Source organism: Mytilus galloprovincialis, chromosome 2 (genome assembly GCF_965363235.1).
Source record: "Mytilus galloprovincialis chromosome 2, xbMytGall1.hap1.1, whole genome shotgun sequence".
Lineage (NCBI taxonomy): Eukaryota > Metazoa > Mollusca > Bivalvia > Mytilida > Mytilidae > Mytilus > Mytilus galloprovincialis.
In genome coordinates, this window is record NC_134839.1 from 96,006,970 (window position 1) to 96,032,322 (window position 25,353).

A 25,353-nucleotide genomic window follows, 5' to 3' on the forward strand; every position below is an offset into this window, starting at 1 on the left:
TCTTTTGTTGCATAAAGCTCGACAGGGATAGTGATGCGGCGGTGGTGTTGGCTAAACTTCTTAAAAGCTTTATATTTTAGAAGGTGGAAGACCTGGATGATTCATACTTTGTATATAGATGCCTCATGTTACGAACTTTCTGTCAGTCACATGTCCAACGTCCTTGACCTCATTTTCATGGTTCAGTGACTACTTGAAAAAAAAGTTAAGATTTTTTGTAATGTTAAATTCTCTCTTATTAAAAGTAATACGATAACTATATTTAGTACGTGCGTACCTTGCAAGGTCCTCATGCCCGTCAGACAGTTTTCACTTGACCTCGACCTCATTTCATGGATCAGTGAACAAGGTTAAGTTTTGGTGGTCAAGTCCAGATACTACAATCAATAGGTCTAGTATATTCGGTGTATGGAAGGACTGTAAGGTGTACATGTCCAACTGGCAGGTGTCATCTGACCTTGACCTCATTTTCATGGTTCAGTGGTAAAAAAAAAGTTCAAGTTTTTGAGTTTTGGTCTTTTTTTCTAATACTATATACAGTAGGTCTTCTATATTTGGTGTATAGAACGATTGTAAGGTGTACATGTCTAGCTGACAGGTGTCATCTGACCTTGACCTCATTTTCATGGTTCAGTGGTCAAAGTTAAGTTTTTGAGTTTTGATCAATTTTTCTAATACTATATGCAATAGGTCAACTATATTTGGTTTGGTGTATGGAAATATTTTATGATCTATATGTCAGTCGCGCAGGTTTTATTTGATCTTGACCTCATTTTCACGGTTCATTGCTAAGTGTTAAGTATTTGTGTTTTGGTCTGTTTTTCTTAATTTATAAGCAAAAGGTCAACTAAATTTGTTGTATGGAAGAATTGTTAGCTGTACATGTCTGTCTGGTATGGTTCATCTGACCTTCACCTCATTTTTATGGTTCATTGATCAATGTTGAGTTTTCTTGGTTAATGTTGAGTTTATGTTATAAAGCTTTATATTTAGGACTATCAACATAATATCAATGATTAGTAAAGGCGAGACATTTCAGTGTGTGCACTCTTGTCTTGGTTAATGTTAAGTTTATGTGACAGTTGTAATAAAGCTTTATATTTAGGATTATCAATATAATATCAATGATTAGTAAAGAAGGCGAAACATTTCAGAGTGTGCACTCTTATTTTTTGTGGGTAAAATTTTCGTGGATTGTCATGGAAACTTGATTTCATGTTTTTTTCTTATTTCTGTAAACAAGCCAAATAAGTAATTTGTTATTTGTGGAACATTCATATTTATGGTTCACATGTACCTACGAAAATTGGTAAGCAACAAATGATAATGAATCCACAGTATATTTACCCTTGCCAGGTAAAACCAGACTGAAAATTGGTTATTTCTGCAACACAGAATTTGGAGCAAGAGTAGAGACAGGTCAGCTTTAGGTCTAAATGTGTATGGGAAGTGTGGCATGTCTGTGTTCCTGCAGACTGTTTCTGGTCATGAGAGGATTGAATATTCAAAAACATGTTTTACACCACCATTGTTTAATCTGCCTGTTCCAAACCAGGAAATCAATAAAGGGAGGCAAACCACATTGCTATTTTTCAAAATAACTCATTTTGTCCAAACACAATTAAGAAAGAATTTTAACTGAATAACCTGGGATACATTGAATTTTAACTGAATAACCTGGTGAATATGTATCCCATCTATAAATTAACACTATATACTCTTTGTTGAAACAATAATGTATGTGTCATCATGCTGAACACATCTCTACTTGTTTCTTAAAGTCATTTATAAGAGGTAGATATCTTACAGATCTGAAAAAGCCTTCACCATATAACTTATCTTTGTCCAGCTGCCGACTAGGTTTAATGTCATTCTATTAAATAGTTCCTAAGAAAACAGTTACAGAAATATTTGTTGAACAGACAAAACAAGGTGAATGCAATTATGTCCAATTATACCTGACAAAACTTGCTATTGATCCCTGCTATAGCACAATACCTGAAAATAACACTAGTTGAAGGGCAGCAACTATTCAACTGATTCAAGGTTCAAGTCACAAAATGTTATGTATTACTTCCTATTACAAGAGTGTACCTGCTGAAATGTCTTGCTTACTTTTCTAATCATTGACTATGTCCTAAATATAAAGCTTTATTACAACTATTACTTAAACTTAACATGATCCAAGAAAATAAGGCCACAGCCAGATAAACCAAACGAGAAATATGTGTACACCTTACATTCATTCAATACACCAAATATAGTTGACATATTGCGAAACATTGCTTTAAGTTTCTTAGAAACAGACTTAACCAAGAAAACTAAATATTGACTAATGAACCATGAAAATGAGGTCAAGGTCAGATGAACAACACCAGACAGACATGTACACCTTACAATCAATATATGCATTTAATATAGTTGACTTATTGCTTATAGTATCTAAGAAACAAACTTAACCATGAAAACTCAACATTAACCAATGAACCATTAAATGAGGTCAGACGATACCTGCCGGACAGACATATACACCATACAATCATTCTATACTCCAAATATAGTTGACCCATTGCATATAGTATAGTATTTAAAAAAAGACTAAAATTCTAAAACTTAACTTTAACCACTGAAGCATGAAAATAAGGTCAAGGTAAGATGACACCAGTCAGTTGGACATGTACACCTTACAGTCATACATCAAATACAAAAGACCTATTGCTTGTAGTATTTGATATATGGACTTTACCACCAAAACTTAACCTTGTTCACTGATTCATGAAATGAGCTGAGGTCGAATGAAAACCCTCTAGTGGGCATGAGTATATTGCAAAGGTATGCACATACTTAAAAAAGTTATCCCATTAATCATACTGTGAATTCAGAAATTATCATGTGCATTTATTATTGTGATTTTGTCATTTTAGACAAAAACATGATCTTTATTTTTGCGATATTGAGAGAAGTTGTGTTTAATTCAGACAATTTTTTTTAAAATGCAAGTTTAAATTATTGAGATTATAACCCTGTCACATTTTTCGCAATAATAAAAACATCGCAATAATTTCTGAATTGACATTAATAAGAAAGAAATAAACATTGCAAAAAATCTGAACTTTTTTTTCAAGTGGTCACTAAACGAATCCATGACAAATCGCCCCACTGGCAAATCGCCCCACTTTTTCATAAACTCGCCCCACTTTCTAAAAAACCGCCCCACTCTTGTTTACCAACTCGCCCCACTTATGAAAAGGGTAAACTCCCATTGCAAATAGTTATGATAACATGCTCCCCTTATGAAAAGGGTTAAAATCCCGCTGAAATACGGTCCGTCAACTGGCCCCACTCATGACAAATAGATAAACCACTTATAAAAAAGATGCAATCCCGTTGTATATCTTTGTCCCTGCCCACGTCAATACCTTTGAACACCAAAGTGAAGTGCTATAAAATCAAATTGCTGTTAAAAACTCTGTTTTTGCAACAAAGTTATATATAAATGTTAATCACGCATCAATAGTATGATTATGATACAATTAACAGGTTTCTTTTCAATTGTTATACAAATAACTAAGCTTACAAGTATCAGAGACATATATAAATGTGTATATATGTCTCTGCTAGTATAAAGTTATTCTCCAATAATGATACAAAAATGTATTTGCAATTATATTTTAAGAATGTTAAAAAAGTTTAATAAATTTCGGGTTTTTTTTTGTATTCTGTGTAGATTACAAAAATCAAAATAAGTTTTCATTTAAGTGCGGCTAGTTCAATGGTAGACCTGAAAATTACATATATAGAAGTAGATTTTTCCTTTTTTCAATAAGTGGGGCGAGTTGACAGGGGAAAAATTAACTGGATTTAACCCTTTTCACAAGTGAGGCGATTTTTTAAAAAAGTGGGGCGAGTTGGTTAACCAGGTTGGGGCGCTTTTTTAAATTTTTTTAATAGTGGGGCGAGTTGGTGTGGGGCGATTTGTCCTGCTTCCTCACTAAACCATAAAAATGAGAACAAGGGCCATGGACATATGACAGACGGGAACTTTGTAACATAAGGCATCTATATACTAAGTATGAAGCATCAAGGTTTTCCACCTTCTAAAATATGAATTTTTAAAACGTGAACCAACGCAGCTGCTGGATCACTATCCCTATGATGAGCTTTCTGGGGCAGAAGTTGCAGGCTTGACAAAAATGCTCCTTGTATTGTTCAACCTGGTATCTTTAGGTTAAAAATGTGTTGTAAATTCTAAACCATCTGAGCTGATTACAAAAAACAGATTTATTTCATAAAAACAAGAGTACACATCTAATGTTTACAAATGTCAATACAGTCATGAAAGTATGTAAGGGAAAAAAGTTTCAAGTAGAGGATTGTATTCAACTTTCACATTCATTGCCTACTGATCAAGTTCTCTCTGAATCTTTCAGAACTTCAAACATTTCTTCAAATGGTTTCGTTCCTTCCATCTTTTTTTTACAACAATACATAAGGGTTAATTAATTTACATTTTTTATCAAGGACTTAAAAATATTCATTAGTAAATCATGATTGCAAATCAACCCAATTTTACTTTCATAGTTAAAAATGCATTTAAAAAATAAAAATTGATTGCGACTGACATAATATCCCAACCTCATCGAAGTTCGATACAAGGTTTGTCTGTTATCAACACTACTATTGTATGCAGGCCATAAAACATGTAGATTTTAGTAAAATTAAATATTTATTATCTCGATGCAAGTCTTTGCTTAAATCTTTTTCTCATTGCAACAACAAAGGATCGTAAGTTATTTGTCTGGTTTAATTTGTCCACAAGTTGATCTAAATCTGGCACTGATGGTTCACAATCTGAAACTATAAAAAATAAATCAGTTAGTAATGCATCTTGTCAATGATAGAAAACATATTTAGTAGTAAGGAACATAATAACATACAAGAACTGAATTCAGTATTTTGTCCCTAACTATAACTAAAAATGATGACATGAAAATGAAATATTAACATGTGTCCTTTTGGGTGCCTTGAAGTTGAAAATGTTAAAATTGCTCTCCCATTCAGATGTTCATGTATTATGATCTAATTTATATGGAAGTTTTAAATCAACTTTATCATATCTAGATCAAGTTCAAAATCCAGTGTTAATAAAAAATTTAGGCTGAACTAAATGCTGCTGACGATGATAAAATCTAGAATTGATATGTCTTGATTTAACATTACAACATAAATCTTGCAGGCTGACAAAAACATTAACTACTTACCTATATATTTCCTGTCTTCCTGAGACAGTTTTGTGAAGAAGTAACAAGTTAAGTCAGGATTTTTTCTGTCAAGTGAGCTAAATATAAACTGTATTCTTCCACCTATAAAATAATATACTGATGTATTTTCCTTAAAGAATTAAACACAATCTAACAGTTATTATGTACACATTCATATAATATATCAAAATATATGGCTATTAATTTATTAGTTCCTTTTTGACATTTATACATACATGGCTTTCAAAATTCAGGTTTCAGCATTCCTGATAAAGGTAAACATAGCAATATGCTTTGGAAGCACAAAATTTATGAAAATGACAAAATAATTCATGCAATGCATTCCTAGTGTTATTTTTATACAGTTATAGTTGTTCTCAGAAATTGCTTTTGAAATTTTGGAATCCTCTGGTTTTATAAATGTAGTGCTACTAAAAATTTTGCCCATCAACCCTTAATTTAATCATATACAGCATAAAAGGCAATTTTTGAAAATTTTATCAAATCCTTATTATTTCTATATAGTTATGGAAGCCATGTTAAATGTATGAAATATTTAGAGGACAACATTTCAAATTCTGGACAACTCATCAATGGCTTAAATCTCTCAAAACAGGAATTCAGACATTTTATTTTTTTTTTGTCTATTCAGTTCTGTTATTAATGCAATTTCAATTTATATCAGTATTTTAAACCGAGCAGTCAACATGCTTAATAAGTTATAATAGATTATTTTCATATTACCAACTTTTGACTAAGTAGTATGTACTTTTCGAGAGCTAACCTACTCTGTGGTATAAAATTCTGGTGATCGAGATCAAGTAAGAGCAAAATTAAACTGTTATATGATGATTTTGTTGTGTATAGAAAACATTTATCAGTTTATTTTTTACCTCCAAATTGCACCGATTGTAAACAAGATATAATTTATTTTACTTGCTCTTGCTTGACTGAGTACCAGAATGTCCTACCCAGTGAGTAGGTGACCAGGGCTCACGCTACCAGGCGACTTGGGCGAAGAAGTCGCCCTGCCGACCGTCACTTCGCTTTCCCCGACCCCCAAAAGCGAAAACAAGTCGCCCTGTTCTTGACGAAAGTCGCTTTCAGTCGCTTCCGTCATCGGACATTTTCAATTTTTACCAAGTTGATGAAACATCAATTTTTTACTGATAATTAAAGAAATTCAGACATAAACTATTCATTATCTTTAGAAAAGAGGTTGAAGCATTGTCTTCGCAGTGTGTATCAGGTTATTTGATAAAAATACAACTTTTTATCACTTCGTGCATTTTCGCAAGTTCCGGTGCTTGTTACTCGAAAACGTACATCAACCTAAATTTCGGCGGCAAAATAAGTTTGTTACTTCATTTAAACGTGATACAAGTTGCCTCCAGTAAATGTTTAATCCATTTATTGCATTAAAACCGTCATGTTCCTTTCCAAATAACTTGTTAAACATCGTTTATTTTTGTAAATTTTCTTGCATTCGTCCGCCCATTGACCGATTTCTAAACTACGGATCTGAACCGGACCAGCTATGACCGAAATCCGTACTTTTACAATAATAACTACGGACGCACTGATGTAACAGCGGACAGAAGAATATTGATCCCAAAGGGGAAAATTACGCATCCCACACGCATTAAGAGACTTTTGGTTACATCTAATTGATTGGTGTATATAATTCCCTATATTTTTTATGAATGTTTCAAACTATTGATTAAAGTTGCTTAACTCTGAGACTATTATACTAATATCAATATATTATGGCCCAGCTTAATAATTTTTATATTTTTTTATGAGAAACACTGAATTTCATACACAAGATAATTTTTAATTAGATTGTAATTGATATAATTTCTTTACATTTTTTAAAATAAATTTTTTTTTTAGTGCTACTATTTAGTTGGTAGTTTCTCACAAGAACCTTAGTAAAACTTAAACAACTTTTAATTTCAAATGTTACTTTAATTGTAATTTTTTACTCATATGAATTGAACAACATAAAAAGAACATTATTTACATATGGCCCTTTATACTATTGTAAAATCCAAACATTGTAGCGCACCCGCACGAATGAGCACTTCTCTTTCAAATCTCACCACTTCTCCCTATCAGTTTCAAAAAGAGAAGTCACTTCTCCCTATAATTCTGAAGTAGTGTGAGCCCTGGGTGACATGTTGAAAAATTATATAAGCCAGAGTCAAAAGCTGGTTATATGAAAAAAGTCTATTGCAAGCTCTCTACATGCTTATCCAGCCATATTGATTTTTCGTGTGTTCTTTGATACATGTGATATGTAAATATTTTTTTTAAAATAAAGTTTCTTCTGAAACCAACCTGGTGTCTTTTTCATCTGCATATCTAGACTTTCTGTATAAATATCAGCCTGTGACTGTAAATCTGCATGTTCTTGGTCCAAGTCTGTTGATGTAGTTTTCAGAGCTGCAATACACATACATAGACATATTAGCAGAACACCAATGTAAGGTTCCTATCTGTTACATTGTACGCTACATTTAACAATTTTTTAGCAGTGTCATCCCCAGATATTTCATATACCATCCTGGTAAAAACGAAAATTTAAAATATCATCTTGTTTCTTAAAAATTATAGCATCACACCCATAACACAATCTATAAGAAAGTCAATTCAGATATATATATAGCATCACATCACCATGATGCTAAAAAGCCGTCGACAACACTGTTTAGAGTGACCCTTAGTCAGAAATGTTAGCTTTCTAGTTTCAGTGAGATCTAATATGATGATCAATTTTGAAACAGTCCTTAGTTTGGCCTTAACAAAAAGGAACAAGTCTGCTATAAAAGGGATGCAATTGGTTCTCAAAAGAATACCTACAACCTGTAGATAAACTTTATTGCAGATACTAGCAAAGATGTTGTCTAGAAGAAAATTTACAGCTTTAATCCTTGCATCACACTTCCAGTAATTCAATTATATCATTATTGTTGTTACTATAATTATAATAATAATAAATTCTTTATTTAACGAAGGTAACTCATTTAACATACAATTGTTAATCTCAAACAAGGCCTTCACACATTTAAATGAATAATTCATATAACAATCAATGCATATAGAACAATAATCAATAGATATGTACACAATTACAAATATATATACACAAGCATGAAAACAGACTGTAGAACTAGCATGGCAAGAATGTCCTAAAAAAAGTTTGTCTACTCATTTTGTTTTGTGATAAAGAGATTAGCACATTTCATCTTAAAGCTTTCTATATGTCTTAAATTCTTTATATCATTTGGCAAATTATTCCAAATGGCATCTCTACCTTCTTGGTTGTAATGAATGGTTTGTTGTGCTTGTTGTATTTCCATAGAAACTGTTTCGTTGTAATTTTCAACTTTAGCATTTTCTTTGCATAACTGTTCCAATTCTTGTTTAAGGAAGGCTAGCTTAACAGTTTTCTCTTGTAGTGCTGAAATAAAAATCATCTACATATATACTTGTCAATTTAACTATCATATTAAGGCAGCCTTAAAATAACTATTGTGTATTGTCAATCAAAAACAGGACAAGAAAATAGGATATGTTAGGTTCACATTAACACTCATTTAAGGTACATATGGTATATTTACTTTTTACAAATTGTGACATGGTACATGCATATGGGATCCCGATAACAAGTTCAACCTGCCACATTCTGTATGTATGTGCCTGTCCCAAGTCAGGAGCCGGTAATTTAGTGGTTGTCGTTTGTTGATGTGTTACATATTTGTTTTTCGTTAATTTGTTTTACATAAATTAAGCCATTAGAATTCTCACTTGAATTGTTTTACATTTGTAATTTTGGGCCTTTTAAAGATGACTATGTGGTATGGGCTTTGCTCATTGTTGAAGGCTGTACGTTGACCTATAGATGTTAATTTTTGTGTCATTTGGTCTCTTGTGGAGAGTTGTCTCGTTGGCAATCATATCTCATCTTCTTTTTTATATTGACTAATAAGCACCCATTCAACATCTTATATTTATATAAACATTATGATTATCTAAAACTCTACCATCTGAAGTAATAGGAACACAGTAGCTTATCTCTGTCTACAACTTTTTGACACAAGCAAGACAAAAAGCCGTTTTTTACATATATTATAAAATGCTGTTAATTTTTTAAATATTTATCCATATATAAAAATCATGAGATAACTTACCTTTTTCATTTAAACAAGTGTTTTTTCTCAGGTTTTCTATACTTTCTTGATGCTGTAGTAAAGTATCTAAAATTATATAATATTAATTAATATATGTACATGTACATAAGTAAAATGTATATATGATATAAAAGGTGGTGACCGCAAATTCATCTCTTTAGAACCATATGCATTCTGAAAGAATAGAATTGTAAAATACTTTTCAGAGATTTAAAAGTTTTATTTGGCAGGGAAAATACCAGAGCCTTATATATTATAATTTATTTTGATATTAAAAAAGCAAAATAAGTAACAGTACTAAAACCAATTTGGTCTGGCCTAATCATGCTAATTGATGAATCATTTTAGGAAATAAAATATGAAAAAAAAAATAAACAAAAATAAACAAAATTCAATATTTCAAAAATACTAAACCTTGCATAAAGTTCTGTTTGCTTTCAATATCTTAATGAGTTGACTATCATGACTATTAAATATAAAAAATAAGATTTGCATGGAATGATTGCCAATGGCAATGAGACAACATTCCACTAAAACCAAAGGACAAAGATGTTAATATAAGTTTAACCACTATATTTTGTGCAGTTTGCTCTGTGAAGTTTTGCCTGTCGGCTCCTCAACTGCTCATAATGATCTATTGTCCAGTCTTTGATAAACTTCTCCCTAGTCTGAGCCAAATTTGTCTTCAAAGAATTCAGTTCTTCTGCAAGTGACATTGTTCAAGTTCTGAAAAAGTAGATTGAAATGTTGAAATAAAAAAGGATAGAAGCAAAGTATAATATTAAATTACTGAAATCATGTTTTGTGTGCCTGATAGTGATATAAATGTACATGTACTTTGAGTATTTACAAATACTGCTGATGCAGTTAACTTAAAACGTGCACTTTTGTAAATTTCATGCCATAAATTGAAATAGAAAACTGGGATTTTCCTGAACACAGGGACTATACCAAACTTTTCCTGACTGGTGCCAATCTGTTGACATTAAATAGTTATCATGATTGTATTATTTTATGCCAGTAGCGCCTGTATATGGAATATATAATTCACAATTTATACCATATTCCTGGGCTTGTATACACCTTATCGCTATTTGTCTGCAATAACTGGATATCACACAGGTTACCTAAAATTTTGACCTCATAAAACAAAATATCTGACGCCACAATGGAAAAGTGATTGTTGTATGACGGCCGGGTCATTATTTCCTTGATAGAGGGTTGCTGCTAACTAGGAAGTTTTAAAACCAAGAGTTCCAAATGGTGAAATTGAAATCATCCCTAAGAAAATTTTACAGATACCATCACTAGTAGGTTGACTGTTATGGAATAACCGTTTAACAGGTGTCTGAGGTGATATTGGATAAGTTTGTTATGTCATGACAACAATCCTGTTCCCTTTTAATGAATATGACCTATGGATAAAGACTATTACAGTGTTTGTAATAATATGAGCAACACGATTGGTGCCACATGTGGAACATGATCTGCTTACCCTTCCTGTGCACATGATATCACCCCAGTTTTGGTGTGGTTCTAGTAGTGGAATCCGGGTCCGTTCGCGCCCATTCATGTTCACACCCACTCATGTTCGCCCCTTACATGTTCGCACCCTACATGTTCGCGCCAAATTTTAATTGGTTTTGGGTTTAATAACTTTGTAATCAAGTTTTGGCAAGTAGTATTCTTATAAGTATAATTGTTTTCGTTGTCTCAAAATAAAGTGAGACAGCATTTTTTATTGTGTTGAATAAATCTTAATTATGTTTTGGACAGTGTATTGTTAAAAAAAAATAATATTCCTTTCTAAATAAAGTGGGATTCTGTCAATGTTTTATTTTGTGTTGAATAACTCTTCATTATGTTTTGGTTAGTTTATTGCTTTAACTTTGTTTCATTGACTTGTTTCAAAATGGAGTGAGATTCTGACTACTCTTTTTTTTGTGTGTTGAATAAATTTTATCATGTTTGATCATGTTTTGGTTATAATAGTGTATTGCTATATTTTATTGTTTCATTGTTTCAGATCAAAGGGACCAAGCTGTTAAAAACAATTATCTTTTGTGTTTTTCATTTAAAATCATTTAAAATCTTCAATCTTTTACTCATACCAAGCTATAAATACATCCAGTATTTACACGAAAACAACAATCATGAATTTTCAATTATTCAAATGGAATTTGAATTAAAATTGGGCGCGAACGTGTAGAGTGCGAACGGACCTTGGGTGCGAACGTGTAGGGTGCGAAAGTATATTGGGCGCGAACGGACCTGATACCCTAGTAGTGTGGTTCGTGTTGCTCGGTCTTTAGTTTTCTATGTTGTGTCGTTTGTACTATTATTTGTCTGTTTATCTTTGTTTATTTTTCGGCCATGGCTTTGACAGTTTATTTATTATCTGTGAGTTTGAATGTCTCTGGCAAATGTCTGGTATCTTTCGCCCCTCTTTTATACTGTTTTCGTGAACAATAGACCATTAGGGGGTAAAACCCAGTCGCAGCTCAGTATCCTCGTTTGTATTTTATGGACCCTGTGATCACTATGTAATTGAACAGTTGAATTTATATCGAAATTACCAAATAAGGTTCATATTGTTTGCTTTTGACTACAATCTGATACCTTCAATACTTTGTTTATTTTGAAAGTCCCGCAATATCATTGACCAATTAAAATTCTCGTAACAAGCTTTACTTTCAACGTCGGATAATACTAAAACCCGATAAGTCAATATTTAACATAGGACAATAACGTAAACGCGTGTCTTTTACCAGTAATTAAATAAGTAAACAGCTAAAATTAATCGTTTAAAAACATTTATCAGTCAAAAGTATAAATATCTAAAAGGACATTTAAATAAAAATATTGAGCATCCATTTGAAATGAAATCATATTTAAACATGCAGTTGTAATTATTTCTAAAATCTGTCAGTGACAGTCTAATGGTATGTATGCATTAGAGTAAAATCTCATATTTTTTTAACTGTGTGTTTTAAAGAAAACTAAAAGTTAAAAATCTCATTGTATCATAAATTTGATAAAATGTTATACAATATAACAAAGCCGTCAATCACATAGCTTCAAAAATCATAAATATTATATTTCAATTAAACTTGCTTTTGAAATAATAGTCATTCAGGTATTTGAATTGCATCTGTGTTAACAAAATAGTTTTTTACTTGGATTCCGCTTTCCTAACGCCAGCAAAATGAAATATTTTCTAGTTTTCCAATCTAATTAAAATATAGATCTCTGATTACGTTATACTAGAAGTCATACTATACATAGGAAATTTATAACGTAATCAGAGATCTATATTTTATATGAAGCATATAACGTAATCAGAGATGCATGATGACTTGTTTAATGAAATAATTTGTCTATAATTGATTTGTTTATTCAACAATTGTCTGATGATTATGAACTAAGGTAATATTGCCACTCGTAATCATTTAATTCAATCAATCTTTTTTGAAGTTGACACACTTTGAATAGTTGTGTATAAATAAAGAAAACTTTCCAATTGCCTCCCTAAACACTTATACATATCATGACTGCAACACCACCGACATTTTAAAATTTCTAATCTTTATCTTCGAGGAAGTTACCAATAGGCATGCTCGGTCATTATACGAAGTTCTTGCAAGACTTGCAATACTCTTGCACCCTTTTTGTACGCTCGAGCCTCCTTATATATAAAGGTAGATCATAGATATATATTTCTTGAGATAGAATTTTCTTATACTTTGCCAAAATGAAGATTTATAACTTTTTCCCCCATTCAAATATATAATAAACAGTATAGGTCACCGTGCTATTTTTCAAGCTATGAGTTGTTGACTGAAATGGCCTGAATTTGGTTAGATCAGAGATTTAATACATGATGTATTATATGTCTCTGGTTAGATTGTTCGTGAAAAAACACATATGTGTGCATAAAAAAAAAAAATCTATGAGATAGAATTTTGTAAATAAATTGTGAGAAGATAGGTTTTATAATATGTTTTACAAAAATAAAAAGGAAAAAATGGCAACGGTCACCGAACTTGTTTTCTACTGTGACAAGTAAAGATTAAAAATTTCCATATCAGTACGGTCAGAAGTCCATTACTAGTCTAGTAATGGACTTCTGGTTCAGTATATATTTTTTTACTAAAAGAGTTAACTCCCCTTAAATGCCTTAATTGAAAAAAAATGTTCTAAAACCACAAAATTTTATATTTGTTTTAATATTTTGTATTATGCAATAAATCATCAAAGATTTCTTTACATAAAGAAAATAGTCTAACCAATAAATTGCAAATCTGTCTCCAAATTTGCAGATTTAGGCAAATAACTAAACCGATTTTGTACTGGGATTGTACAATCCAAGATGACGGTATACCATGAATCTACCTTGAACAACACAAATGTTTGGTATTTGCAGAGATAATGTATAACCCAATATATCTCTGGTATTACAAATGAACACGAATAAGCTGGGACTATTAGAATATGACTATAAAATGTATAGATCTACGAAATAAATAGACCTTCGAAGTTAAAATCCGTTGTCTTACTATACTTTGATGTTATGATACAGTGGTTTTTAGATACATCTTATTACCCCATAACTGGTGACGAATTGTACAAAACAAAGAAATTGTGTCATAGCCTGGAATAGCGAGCCTCGAATAGCTAAACATAAACACGAAAAACTGGCACATAAGGTTCAATAATCTGATAATGGAACAAGACGTTTTGACTACATTGAAGATCTTAATCATTGGAGAAAGTGGAGTGGGAAAATCAAGGTCTGATAGCGACAGTCATAGTGATTTTTAACTGTTTACATATCAGTCATATGCATATGGTCATTAAGACATTATTGATATCGAAAGTTTTCTCTTTCTCTCTCAAAATGTTTATTTTCAATACCAGAAGGTTGGCAATAAATCCAGCTTTTTAGAGTACTGCCTACCCCAGTGTGAATACTAGGGAAAACCTTGTTTTATCAATTCTACTAAGTACTTGGCAATAGTCCATATACAAATATTTCGGCTCAACAAATGGCCTTCTTCTGTGTCACAAGTTTTAACAGTATTTTGTTAAAACTTGTGACACAGAAGAAGGCCATTTGTTGAGCCGAAATATTTGTCAACACGATTTAATTACAACATTTTCGTATTATAACATCTTATATCAGTACTGTTGTGCAAATTTTTAGACTGATATAATTTTTTCCTTATCTGCATAGTATCGCCTATTCTAGACGATCCGGTACGTAGTAAATTTGCTGGTTGGTCCTTTTTATAGACTTTTGTATATATATATATATATATATAGATATTCATTAAATAAAATAATAAAATAAGTAAAAAGTTAACAGTTCCATTCTATCGATTTCATCCTTCCATTGGGACTCTTCGGGATAACTGATGTAGTGTCGCTATAGGTGACGTCGTTAAGGAGGTTTATCATGTTTATGACATTCCGTCATTGTTCGTTATTAAAAGTTCTCTGGATTTAATTTTGATCGGAACGTTGTTATGAAATAACGTTCCGTCTCTTTTCTATATGCTTCATCCTGTCTACATTTAAAAATAGGCATTATTTGAAAATGCTTTTTACCACAAATGTCAAGATGGGCACTAATTGGCGAATTTCTGTATTGTGGGTGTTTTATTTGTTCTTTGTGAACTCGCATCCGTTCACAGAGGCTATTCCCGGTCTGTCCAATATAATTTTCGTGACAACCAGGACATGTGACGCAGTAAATAAGGTTTGTTGTCTTACAAGTCATATTGGCGTTCACATGAAATTTTTTGCCATCTTTAAATGATTTCATTTTACCTGTTTCTAAATATTTCGTATCTTGGCCACAAACACGGCATCTTGAATCTCCACAAGACTTTATTTCAAAGTCATTAACCTTCGGTTCGAACCGAGCTCTGGTTAAGTGTATAGAAAAGAGATGGAACGTTATTTCATAACAGCGTTCCGATCAAAATTAAATCCAGAGAACTTTTAATAACGAACAATGACGGAACGTCATAAACCTCCTTAACGACGTCGCCTATAGCGACACTACATCAGTTATCCTGAAGAGTCCCAATGGAAGGATGAAATCGATAGAATGGAACTGTTAACTTTTTACTTATTTTTTTATTTTATTTAATGAATATATATATCTACACATGTGAAAATTATTTTTTACGCCTATATATATATATATATATACATATCTTCGCTAGCCAAAAGTAATGATCTGCTCCTTGAGATAGAATTTCGGAGACGCAAAGTAATGATTTTCATAGCCATTGGTTCAAGTGTTAACTGGTTTTAGCCATTCAAAAAGTGCCTATAACATGATTACGTGAAAATGTAGGTAAACAATTGCCACATGCTAATTAGCTGCAAGAAATCTTTACCACTCGAAACATACAACAATATTAAGTGACAATTTAAATGTTCTTAATCAACTTATAGAAGTTCCTGTGTATGTTTCTGTTCCAATGTTAGAATATGTTATCGTATATTTTTAGTTTGTAAACTCTAGACACTGCCATGTTTCACCTCAATATTGAAAAGAGTTCAAGTGCTACCATTGGTCAAGAATAATACATTCAGAATGGATGTGACTTTAATCAACCAATAGATAGTGTAACATTGTTATCATAAATGTTGGCTTAATCTGCCAAGGGTGCATCTTCGCTAGCCAAGGGTTACTATCCACTCCCGTTCTCTTCACCCTTGGCGGATTGAGATAAAATTTCGGAGACACAAGGTCAGGATTTTTATTGGTTGCAGTCGAAACTCGCTGCATCCAATCAAAAAGCGCCAATAACATGATCACGTGTAAATGTAGAAAGTGTTTGTAAACAATTGCCACATGTTTATTGTGCAACAAGTCTTTACATCCCTAAACATACGACCACATTCAGTGACAATTTTAATATTTTTAATCGACTAATAGAAGTTCCTTTGTATATTTCTTCCACAAGTGCATGAATTTTGATGAATATTTTCGTTTCCGGCTTAACCAAGTGTGTAGAATCTAGACGCCACCTTGTTTTTACCTTCAAATTGAAGAGTTCAAGTGCTACCATTGGTCAAGAATAATGAATTCGGAATGGGCGTGACTTTAATTTCCCGATAGATGGCGCAACATTGTTTTCACAAATGTTGGCTTAATCTGCCAAGGGTGAAGAGAACGGGAGTGGAGCGTAACCCTGGGCTAGTGAAGATGCCAAGGGTGGAGAGAAGGGGAGTGAATCGTAATCCTTTGCTAGCAAAGATAGACCATACAGGCCATTAAGAAAAAAATCTGGCCTGAATCTTTTAACCTCAAGGTTTACTAGAAGAAAAAAATATGGATGTATTTATATTTACATTTTGTACACCACAAAACTATTATTAAAGGGTAAAACATCATGAAAGGCACACACAATTATTTAATAGGTCAGTATTTAAATTTTATTTAAACTTAATGTTGATTTGACATTGGTTTAAAAAGTGGTTTGACAACAATGCAACAATTAATGTTTTTGATGATTTAATGTGCTTTAGATATACAAATGTTTACCTGTTGAAGAAATTTTATTTAAACATATACATGTAGAAGCAAAAGTACATAAGTATAAGTATTATATATACCATGCTATTTACGAGTTAACATATTTAACAACGAATCCGCAGGATGATATAAAAAAGAAGATGTGGTATGATTGCCAATGAGACAACTGTCCACAAGAGACCAAAACGACACAGACATTAACAACTATAGATAACCATACAGCCTTCAACAATGAGCAAAGCCCATACCGCATAGTCAGCTATAAAAGGCCCTGATAAGACAATGTAAAACAATTAAAACGAGAAAACTAACGGCCTTATTTATATAAAAAAATGAACGAAAAACAAATATGTAACACATAAACAAACGACAACCACGGAATTACAGGCTCCTGACTTTGTACAGGCACCTACTTAAATAATGTGGCGGGGTTAAACATGTTGAGTTCGTTTTAAATATGTTAATGAGTAAGGCGTGGTGTATATGTTTTGTAACATCATTCAAAAGTGCCTGGTGATTTTTTTTCCAATAAAAAAACAGTGGGAGTGTCGTTCTAGCCCGCTGCTTCGCACGCACATGAGAAAACCGATCCAGTTTGGAATACGGCACATCAGATATGACAAAAAGTTATTTTTCTGAATAGAGCGACACGGATCCTCTAAGGCACATGCCATTTGATTTTTTGGGGGCCTGTGAATTTTTAGAACAAATTATTTCGGCTCTAATTTGTCATAAAAAAATTCTTTAAAAAAGGATTTTCCCAAACAAAATTGTAATGCAACAAAATTAAGATAAAAATATTCTGGCTCAGGTATAAACAGCCCTTTTCCTATATAAATGTACCTACATGTATATAATAATATGTATACATTAATTCACTCAGTAAATTTAGTGCTTTATGATACCAATCAATGATTACCTCTATTTTCAGTTTGTTGTTGCGATTTACAGATGATACATTTGACCCTGAACAAGCAGCAACTATTGGTAAGAATAAAGTTGGCAATAGACAATACAACAAATTTCACATATTAAAAGTATGATTTTTTTATAGCCCTGAAAAATGTGTTTATCATATATAATAGAGTAAGTTAGTTAATGTTTTAATTTTTATACGACCGCAAAATTTGAAAAATTTTTCGTCGTATATTGCTATCACGTTGGCGTCGTCGTCTGCGTCGTCGTCGTCGTCGTCCGAATACTTTTAGTTTTCGCACTCTAACTTTAGTAAAAGTGAATAGAAATCTATGAAATTTTAACATAAGGTTTATGACCACAAAAGCAAGGTTGGGATTGATTTTGGGAGTTTTGGTCCCAACAGTTTAGGAATTAGGGGCCAAAAAGGGCCCAAATAAGCATTTTCTTGGTTTTCGCACTATAACTTTAGTTTAAGTAAATAGAAATCTATGAAATTTTGACACAAGGTTTATGACCACAAAAGAAAGGTTGGGATTGATTTTGGGAGTTTTTGTTCCAACAGTTTAAGAATTAGGGGCCAAAAAAGGGCCAAAATAAGCATTATTCTTGGTTTTCGCACAATAACTTTAGTATAAGTAAATAGAAATCAATGAAATTTAAACACAAGGTCTATGACCACAAAAGGCAGATTGGGATTGATTTTGGGAGTTGAGGTCCAAACAGTTTAGGAATAAGGGGCCAAAAAGGGGCCCAAATAAGCATTTTTCTTGGTTTTCGCACCATAACTTTAGTATAAGTAAATAGAAATCTATGAAATTTAAACACAAGGTTTATAACCATAAAAGGAAGGTTGGGATTGATTTTGGGAGTTTTGGTCCCAACAGTTTAGGAATAAGGGGCCCAAAGGGTTCAACATTAAACTTTGTTTGATTTAATCAAAAATTGAATAATTGGGGTTCTTTGATATGCTGAATCTAACTGTGTATGTAGATTCTTAATTTTTGGTCCCGTTTTCAAAGTGGTCTACATTAAGGTCCAAAGGGTCCAAAATGAAACTTAGTTTGATTTTAACAAAAATTGAATCCTTGGGGTTCTTTGATATGCTGAATCTAAAAATGTACTTAGATTTTTAATTATTGGCCCAGTTTTCAAGTTGGTCCAAATCGGGGTCCAGAATTCAACTTTGTTTGATTTCATCAAAAATTGAATAATTGGGGTTCTTTGATATGCCAAATCTAACTGTGTATGTAGATTCTTAATTTTTGGTCCCGTTTTCAAATTGGTCTACATTAAAGTCCAAAGGGTCCAAAATTAAACTAAGTTTGATTTTAACAAAAATTGAATTCTTGGGGTTCTTTGATATGCTGAATCTAAACATGTACTTTGATTTTTTATTATGGGCCCAGTTTTCAAGTTGGTCCAAATCAGGATCCAAAATTATTATATTAAGTATTGTGCAATAGCAAGAAATTTTCAATTGCACAGTATTCAGCAATAGCAAGAAATCTTCAATTGCACAGTATTGTGCAATAGCAAGAAATTTTCCATTGCACAGTATTGCGCAATAGCAAGAAATCTTCAATTGCACAGTATTGTGCAATAGCAAGTATTTTCAATTGCACAGTATTGCGCAATAGCAAGAAATATCTAATTGCACAATATTGTGCAATAGCAAGAAATTTTTTAATTGGAGTTATCTTTCTTTGTCCAGAATAGTAGTTGAATCAACTTAAATCATTGTTTTATACAATATACAATGTATATTCACTTTTACTACCAACTGATAAATTAAAACAATCTTTACCATTCAGTGATAACAAGCACTTTTTTTACATTTTAATATTTTATGATGTATTTAAATGAGTAGTTATTGTTGCAAACTCCATTAGAAATTTGAATTGAGATCAGTTTTGGAATAAGGGAAAGGGGGATGTGAAAAATATATTCAACAGCATAGTGAATTGCTCAAAGGCAAAACAAAAATTTTAAGTTCATTAGAACACATTCATTCTGTGTCAGAAACCTATGCTGTGTCAACTATTTAATCACAATCCAAATTTAGAGTTGAATCCAGCTTGAATGTTGTGTCCATACTTGCCCCAACCGTTCAGGGTTCAACCTCTGCGGTCGTATAAAGCTGCACCCTGCGGAGCATCTGGTTCATTTATGTTTTATTCTTTTTCTAAACTTAACATTTGTTGTGTATAAACATAAATTTGTAATCAAAGTACCAATCAAAATGTTATGAAAGTTATGAGCCTTGGATAATGAATTACATTACATATATTTGAAAATTGCCTTACATGTACATCATGCAGTATATATGATCTAGTAAGTACTCTCTGATTAACCCTTGTAAAGTAAATACAGCCATAGATTTAAATTTTTTTTAAATCAAGTATTTAAACTAGCTGGGCTTTTATTATACAGATGTTATCACTGTTATGCCATAGCACATGTAGCAACATGCTGAAATGTAAACCTTACATTTATTGATGAATTCTGATGAATAAATAAATATGCAAGGTTTGTAATAACAATATCTCATAGGAATTAAGTGTTCGTAGATAAAAAAAAAAAAAGAAAAAAAAGGACCTGATTGAGGAGGGTAAGGAAATCATGTGGTATCAACTGTGTTGCTCAAGGTTAATTGAAGTTGTACAAACTCATGAAGAATACTCATGCTAACATTATGATTATTTCATTGATAGTTTGTGTTTAATGAGAATATTGACAAACTTAAGACACTAAAGATTACCACTGCTTGTGCTGGAACATCTGACAGCTTAAGCAGTTTTAAGAACAAGAAGAAAAAATACATCTGAAATCTTATCTTTTATCATAGGTGTTGATTTTAAAGTGAAGACACTGCAGGTTGAAGGAAACAGAGCTAAACTTGCCATCTGGGTAAATAAAAACTTATATTTCTGTTTTATTTGCCTTTCCTCTGCCTTTGATGATTGTCGGTAAAGTTGTAGGTACATTATTTATTATCAAATTACAAAGAAGAAGTTATACTCAGTTTTATATGTATAAATAGGACATTGTGTACAGTACAAATGTTATTGTTTTATATACAATTCTGAATATTGTTTAAAATGAATGCAAATTATATTTAGTTGATTCTATTATACTTTTTGTTATGTATAACTGGATTCAACACAATTGCACAAATAGGCTGTAAATCAATATTATACAGTTTAACAAAAATAAATCTGTTTCGCTGTTGTATGATGTAGGAAAGAAAAAGGTTTTATCCTGCTAATTCCAATTGGTTCTATTAGTTGTGTCATGATGAGCAAGATGATTAATAGACACATATTTACTACTTTAAATTCAGAAATTATTGCGATATTTTTATCATAGCGAAAAATGCAACAGGGGTATGATCGCAATAATCTTAACTCGCATTTTGATTTTTTTTATATGATTTAAACAGGATTTTTCTTAATATCGCAAAAATATAAATCACACTTTAGTCTAAAATGACAAAATTGCAATAATGAATGCACACAATAATTTCTGAATTTACAGTATCTAGTTTAGTAAACAGACCTCCACTAAATGAATAGAGGAAGTTCTAATCAAAGGTATTGTAACTATTGTTTGCATGCGACTTTTATTTCAATAGTTATAATTATCATTATTAAAACTCTTCATTAATTCCTAATTTAGGATACAGCAGGACAAGAAAGATTCAGGACTCTCACACCAAGTTATTACAGAGGAGCCCAAGGGGTAATTCTTGGTAAGTATGCTAAGATGCAATATACTGATGAGTTTCCATAGATACATAGATGAAGTTCACATGGCATTTTGGAAAACCTATACTTTTACAGAATTATTTTTTGGATATAATTTTTTTTATGAGAATTTTACTCATCTATACTTTTTTGTTAACATGGGAGCTATTCTTTCAACAATAAGGCATCATCCAGAGTCCATTATTGTTTATCCAATACATCTATTTCTATTTCTGTTTTAGTTTATGATGTAAGCAGTCGACAGTCCTTTAGTAAACTTGAAACCTGGTTAAGTGAATTGGAAACATTTTCTACTAAACATGACATCATAAAAATGCTGGTTGGAAATAAGATTGATATGGTAAGTCATTTGACCTCTGGAATGTTTTAGCCTGTTTTTGCCCCTTTTTTTGCCTCTAATTCCTGCATGTTTGGGGCAATTACCCCGAAACTCAATCATAGCCTTCCCTTTGTGATATGGAACCTTGTTGTACAATTTTAGAGATCTTCATACACTTTCACACAAGTTAGTGTCTGGAAACTACCAAAATGCTTGTTTTTGACCCCTCTTTGGCCCTTAATTCCTAAACTGTTGGCCCTGTTACCCTCAAAATAAATCCTAAACGTCTACTTGTAGTATTAAACGTTGTGGTACAATTTCAGAGCAATTGAAATACTTAAAAACACCAGTCATTATCCTGAAACTAGAAAAATGCTTGTTTTGGGCCCATAATTCCTTAAACTGTTGGAACCATCATCCCCAAAATTAATCCTAACCTTCCTTTTGTGTAAACTTAAGTTATTGTCTGGAAACCAAATGTGTCTTTGGATGACGACGCAGACGAGGACACCATAGCATTATACGAACCCCAAAATTTGTTTGCAGTGGTAATAAAAACTGGAGTTATCTTCCTTTGTCTAGAATATCTGTTAAATCAACAACAACCAACGCAATATTTAATTTTACTTCCCACTGATAAATTGATGCAATCTTTACCGTTCAGTGCTTTCAAGTACTTTGATTAAAATGCCTTCCCTGGGTCCCATGTATGTTTTGATGGAACAGCCTTTATGAGTCTATGTTCTTAATATTAATATAGAAACTCATACTGAATAATATTCTTCATATCATCACATATCATCACACATTTCTTCAATACTACTTAACATAGAATGGTTTTATTTTTGGTAAGCTTCTCAATAGTGATTTATAATGAGTTATAAAGGGTATGCCCATTTTGGATCTGTCAGACATATAATTACTGTTCACTAATACCTTGACTTAGGAGTAATGGTATGCTAAACATGGCAATGTAACTTGTTTGCTTTCTTGTTATTTTACAATATTAGGTGAGTTAGTTGTTTAAGATAAATAAAATAAAAGCTAAGATATTTAGTACTAGGTACAATACAATAATTGTAAAATAAAACTACATTACAGTACGCCATTTCAGAATCTTTTAATGCATTGTGGATGAAAAGTACACCAAAATATTTTAATTCGTTAAGGAACAATATAATGTAAGGTCATCGGTCCAAAATCCCTTGTACGTACACCAAAATGTCAAGAATAATCATTTTACCCATAGGTCTTTAGTTTCTGAAACAGAGAATTGTAAGATAAACTTTTTGTTAATGATAGTTAATAAGATATTAATCTACCATATTTGATTATTTATGGATATCAGTTATTAAATTTCAGGATAAAAGAGAAGTAAGTAAAGAGGATGGATTAAAGTTTGCCAGAAAACACCATATGTTGTTCATCGAGGCCAGTGCCAAAACTAAAGAAGGTGTACAATGTGCATTCGAAGAATTGGTAGAGAAGGTGAGAATAAGTTTGTTTTGTCTTTGTGATGATAAGTACTACATATTTATAAAATTGTGAATTTTAAGGGGAAAACCGATGTTTCTAAAATGTTATATAAAAAAATAGTCTATAGATGGTGTTTTTGGTTTAAAAAGGTGCCTTTGATACTTTGAATTTTTCAATACTGGTATGTTGAATGAACTTTAAAAATGTTGTCTTTGTTCTCAAGTTCCGTACAACTGAACAGAATGACATCATATTTAGTCAGTAGCATGACAAGTTCTGTACTACTGAACAGAATGACATCATATTTAGTCAGTAGCATGACAAGTTCCGTACTACTGAACAGAATGACATCATATTTAGTCAGTAGCATGACAAGTTCCGTACTACTGAACAGAATGACATCATATTTAGTCAGTAGCATGACAGTGGTGACGTACTACTGAACAGAATGACATCATATTTAGTCAGTAGCATGACAAGTTCCGTACTACTGAACAGAATGACGTCATATTTAGTCAGTAGCATGACAAGTTCCGTACTACTGAACAGAATGACATCATATTTAGTCAGTAGCATGACAGTGGTGACGTACTACTGAACAGAATGACATCATATTTAGTCAGTAGCATGACAAGTTCCGTACTACAGAATGCCATCATATTTAGTCAGTAGCATGACAAGTTCTGTACTACAGAATGACATCATATTTAGTCAGTAGCATGACAAGTTCCGTACTACAGAATGACATCATATTTAGTCAGTAGCATGACAAGTTCCGTACTACAGAATGACATCATATTTAGTCAGTAGCATGACAATACCGTACTACAGAATGACATCATATTTAGTCAGTAGCATGACAAGTTCCGTACTACAGAATGCCATCATATTTAGTCAGTAGCATGACAAGTTCTGTACTACAGAATGACATCATATTTAGTCAGTAGCATGACAAGTTCCGTACTACAGAATGACATCATATTTAGTCAGTAGCATGACAAGTTCCGTACTACAGAATGACATCATATTTAGTCAGTAGCATGACAATACCGTACTACTGAACAGAATGACATCATATTTAGTCAGTAGCACAACAAGTTCCGTACTACAGAATGACATCATATTTAGTCAGTAGCATGACAAGTTCCGTACTACAGAATGACATCATATTTAGTCAGTAGCATGACAATACCGTACTACTGAACAGAATGACATCATATTTAGTCAGTAGCATAACAAGTTCTGTACTACAGAATGACATCATATTTAGTCAGTAGCATTACAGTGGTGAGCTATAAATTTTGTGCACGTAAAGGATCTTTCAGATACCTATTTCCTTTTACAGATACTTTGAAATTTCAATATATGTTTTAAATGTTCTTAACATTTTTGAAAACCATTCTCAAGTACAATAACAGAATGACTTCACATTTTGTCAGCAGCTTGGCAGTAATGAGTTGAAACATGAGATCTTTTTCAGAATTTTCAGACAACTACAACCTGTTTGTCAATATTTTTATAAGAGTTGGTGTATGTTTAACACTTCAACACATGCATTTTTGTTGATATCAGCTTGTCCGTCTAGTACACAGCAGAGTACGTTCATGTGACAGTAGTACATTATAAAAAATGCATATAGTATTTGCTGTTTGACATTAAGCAGCTTTCAGTCTATCATGTAACAAATATGCCTTTTCCTTTCAGATTATACAGACGCCAGGACTTTGGGAATCAGACAGAAGAGGTTTGACATTAGAACGAGATGGAAACACACAACCAGCAGCATGTGGAGGTTACTGCTCCGTCATATGAACTTAAACATTATACATTGAAACCTTTGGTTGTTATGATTAATATTTTATAAAATATC

General features: G+C 32.2%; 2 protein-coding genes across 5 annotated transcripts; one reads left to right on the top strand and one right to left on the bottom strand.

Annotated features, from left to right (window-relative positions):
- Positions 1 to 4,262: 4,262 nt before the first annotated feature.
- On the bottom strand, positions 4,263 to 12,152 carry LOC143064984 (kinetochore protein Spc25-like). Of its 4 annotated transcripts, none has more exons than XM_076238236.1 (7): positions 12,074 to 12,152; positions 10,023 to 10,180; positions 9,455 to 9,520; positions 8,578 to 8,724; positions 7,602 to 7,706; positions 5,262 to 5,363; positions 4,263 to 4,857 (listed from the first exon to the last, which is right to left on the bottom strand). In XM_076238236.1, the coding sequence occupies exons 2-7, from the start codon at positions 10,168 to 10,170 to the stop codon at positions 4,730 to 4,732; spliced, it is 696 nt and encodes a 231-aa protein (XP_076094351.1). In that variant the 5' UTR covers positions 10,171 to 10,180; positions 12,074 to 12,152; the 3' UTR covers positions 4,263 to 4,729. The 4 variants fall into 4 exon arrangements, with proteins under 4 accessions (XP_076094351.1, XP_076094350.1, XP_076094352.1 ...); XM_076238235.1 differs by having other exon boundaries at positions 12,031 to 12,114; XM_076238237.1 differs by lacking the exon at positions 12,074 to 12,152 and adding an exon at positions 10,890 to 10,940.
- A 1,915-nt stretch (positions 12,153 to 14,067) lies between these two features.
- LOC143064985 (ras-related protein Rab-18-like) lies at positions 14,068 to 25,353 on the top strand. The gene is made up of 7 exons (XM_076238239.1): positions 14,068 to 14,244; positions 17,938 to 17,993; positions 20,770 to 20,831; positions 21,600 to 21,672; positions 21,910 to 22,028; positions 23,370 to 23,495; positions 25,188 to 25,353. The coding sequence occupies exons 1-7, from the start codon at positions 14,177 to 14,179 to the stop codon at positions 25,293 to 25,295; spliced, it is 612 nt and encodes a 203-aa protein (XP_076094354.1). The 5' UTR covers positions 14,068 to 14,176; the 3' UTR covers positions 25,296 to 25,353.

Bases quoted from the DNA above. Each gene is read 5' to 3' on its own strand.
- LOC143064985 (XM_076238239.1), top strand. From the start codon at position 14,177: ATGGAACAAGACGTTTTGACTACATTGAAGATCTTAATCATTGGAGAA. The intron at 14,245-17,937 runs GTCTGATAGCGA...CTCTATTTTCAG, and splicing joins AGTGGAGTGGGAAAATCAAG to TTTGTTGTTGCGATTTACAG. The intron at 20,832-21,599 runs GTAAATAAAAAC...TTCCTAATTTAG, and splicing joins GAGCTAAACTTGCCATCTGG to GATACAGCAGGACAAGAAAG.
- LOC143064984 (XM_076238236.1), bottom strand. From the start codon at position 10,170: ATGTCACTTGCAGAAGAACTGAATTCTTTGAAGACAAATTTGGCTCAG. The intron at 9,521-10,022 runs GTTAAACTTATA...ATATAATTTTAG, and splicing joins AAACTGCACAAAATATAGTG to ATACTTTACTACAGCATCAA. The intron at 4,858-5,261 runs GTAAGTAGTTAA...TATTTTTTATAG, and splicing joins GGAAGACAGGAAATATATAG to TTTCAGATTGTGAACCATCA.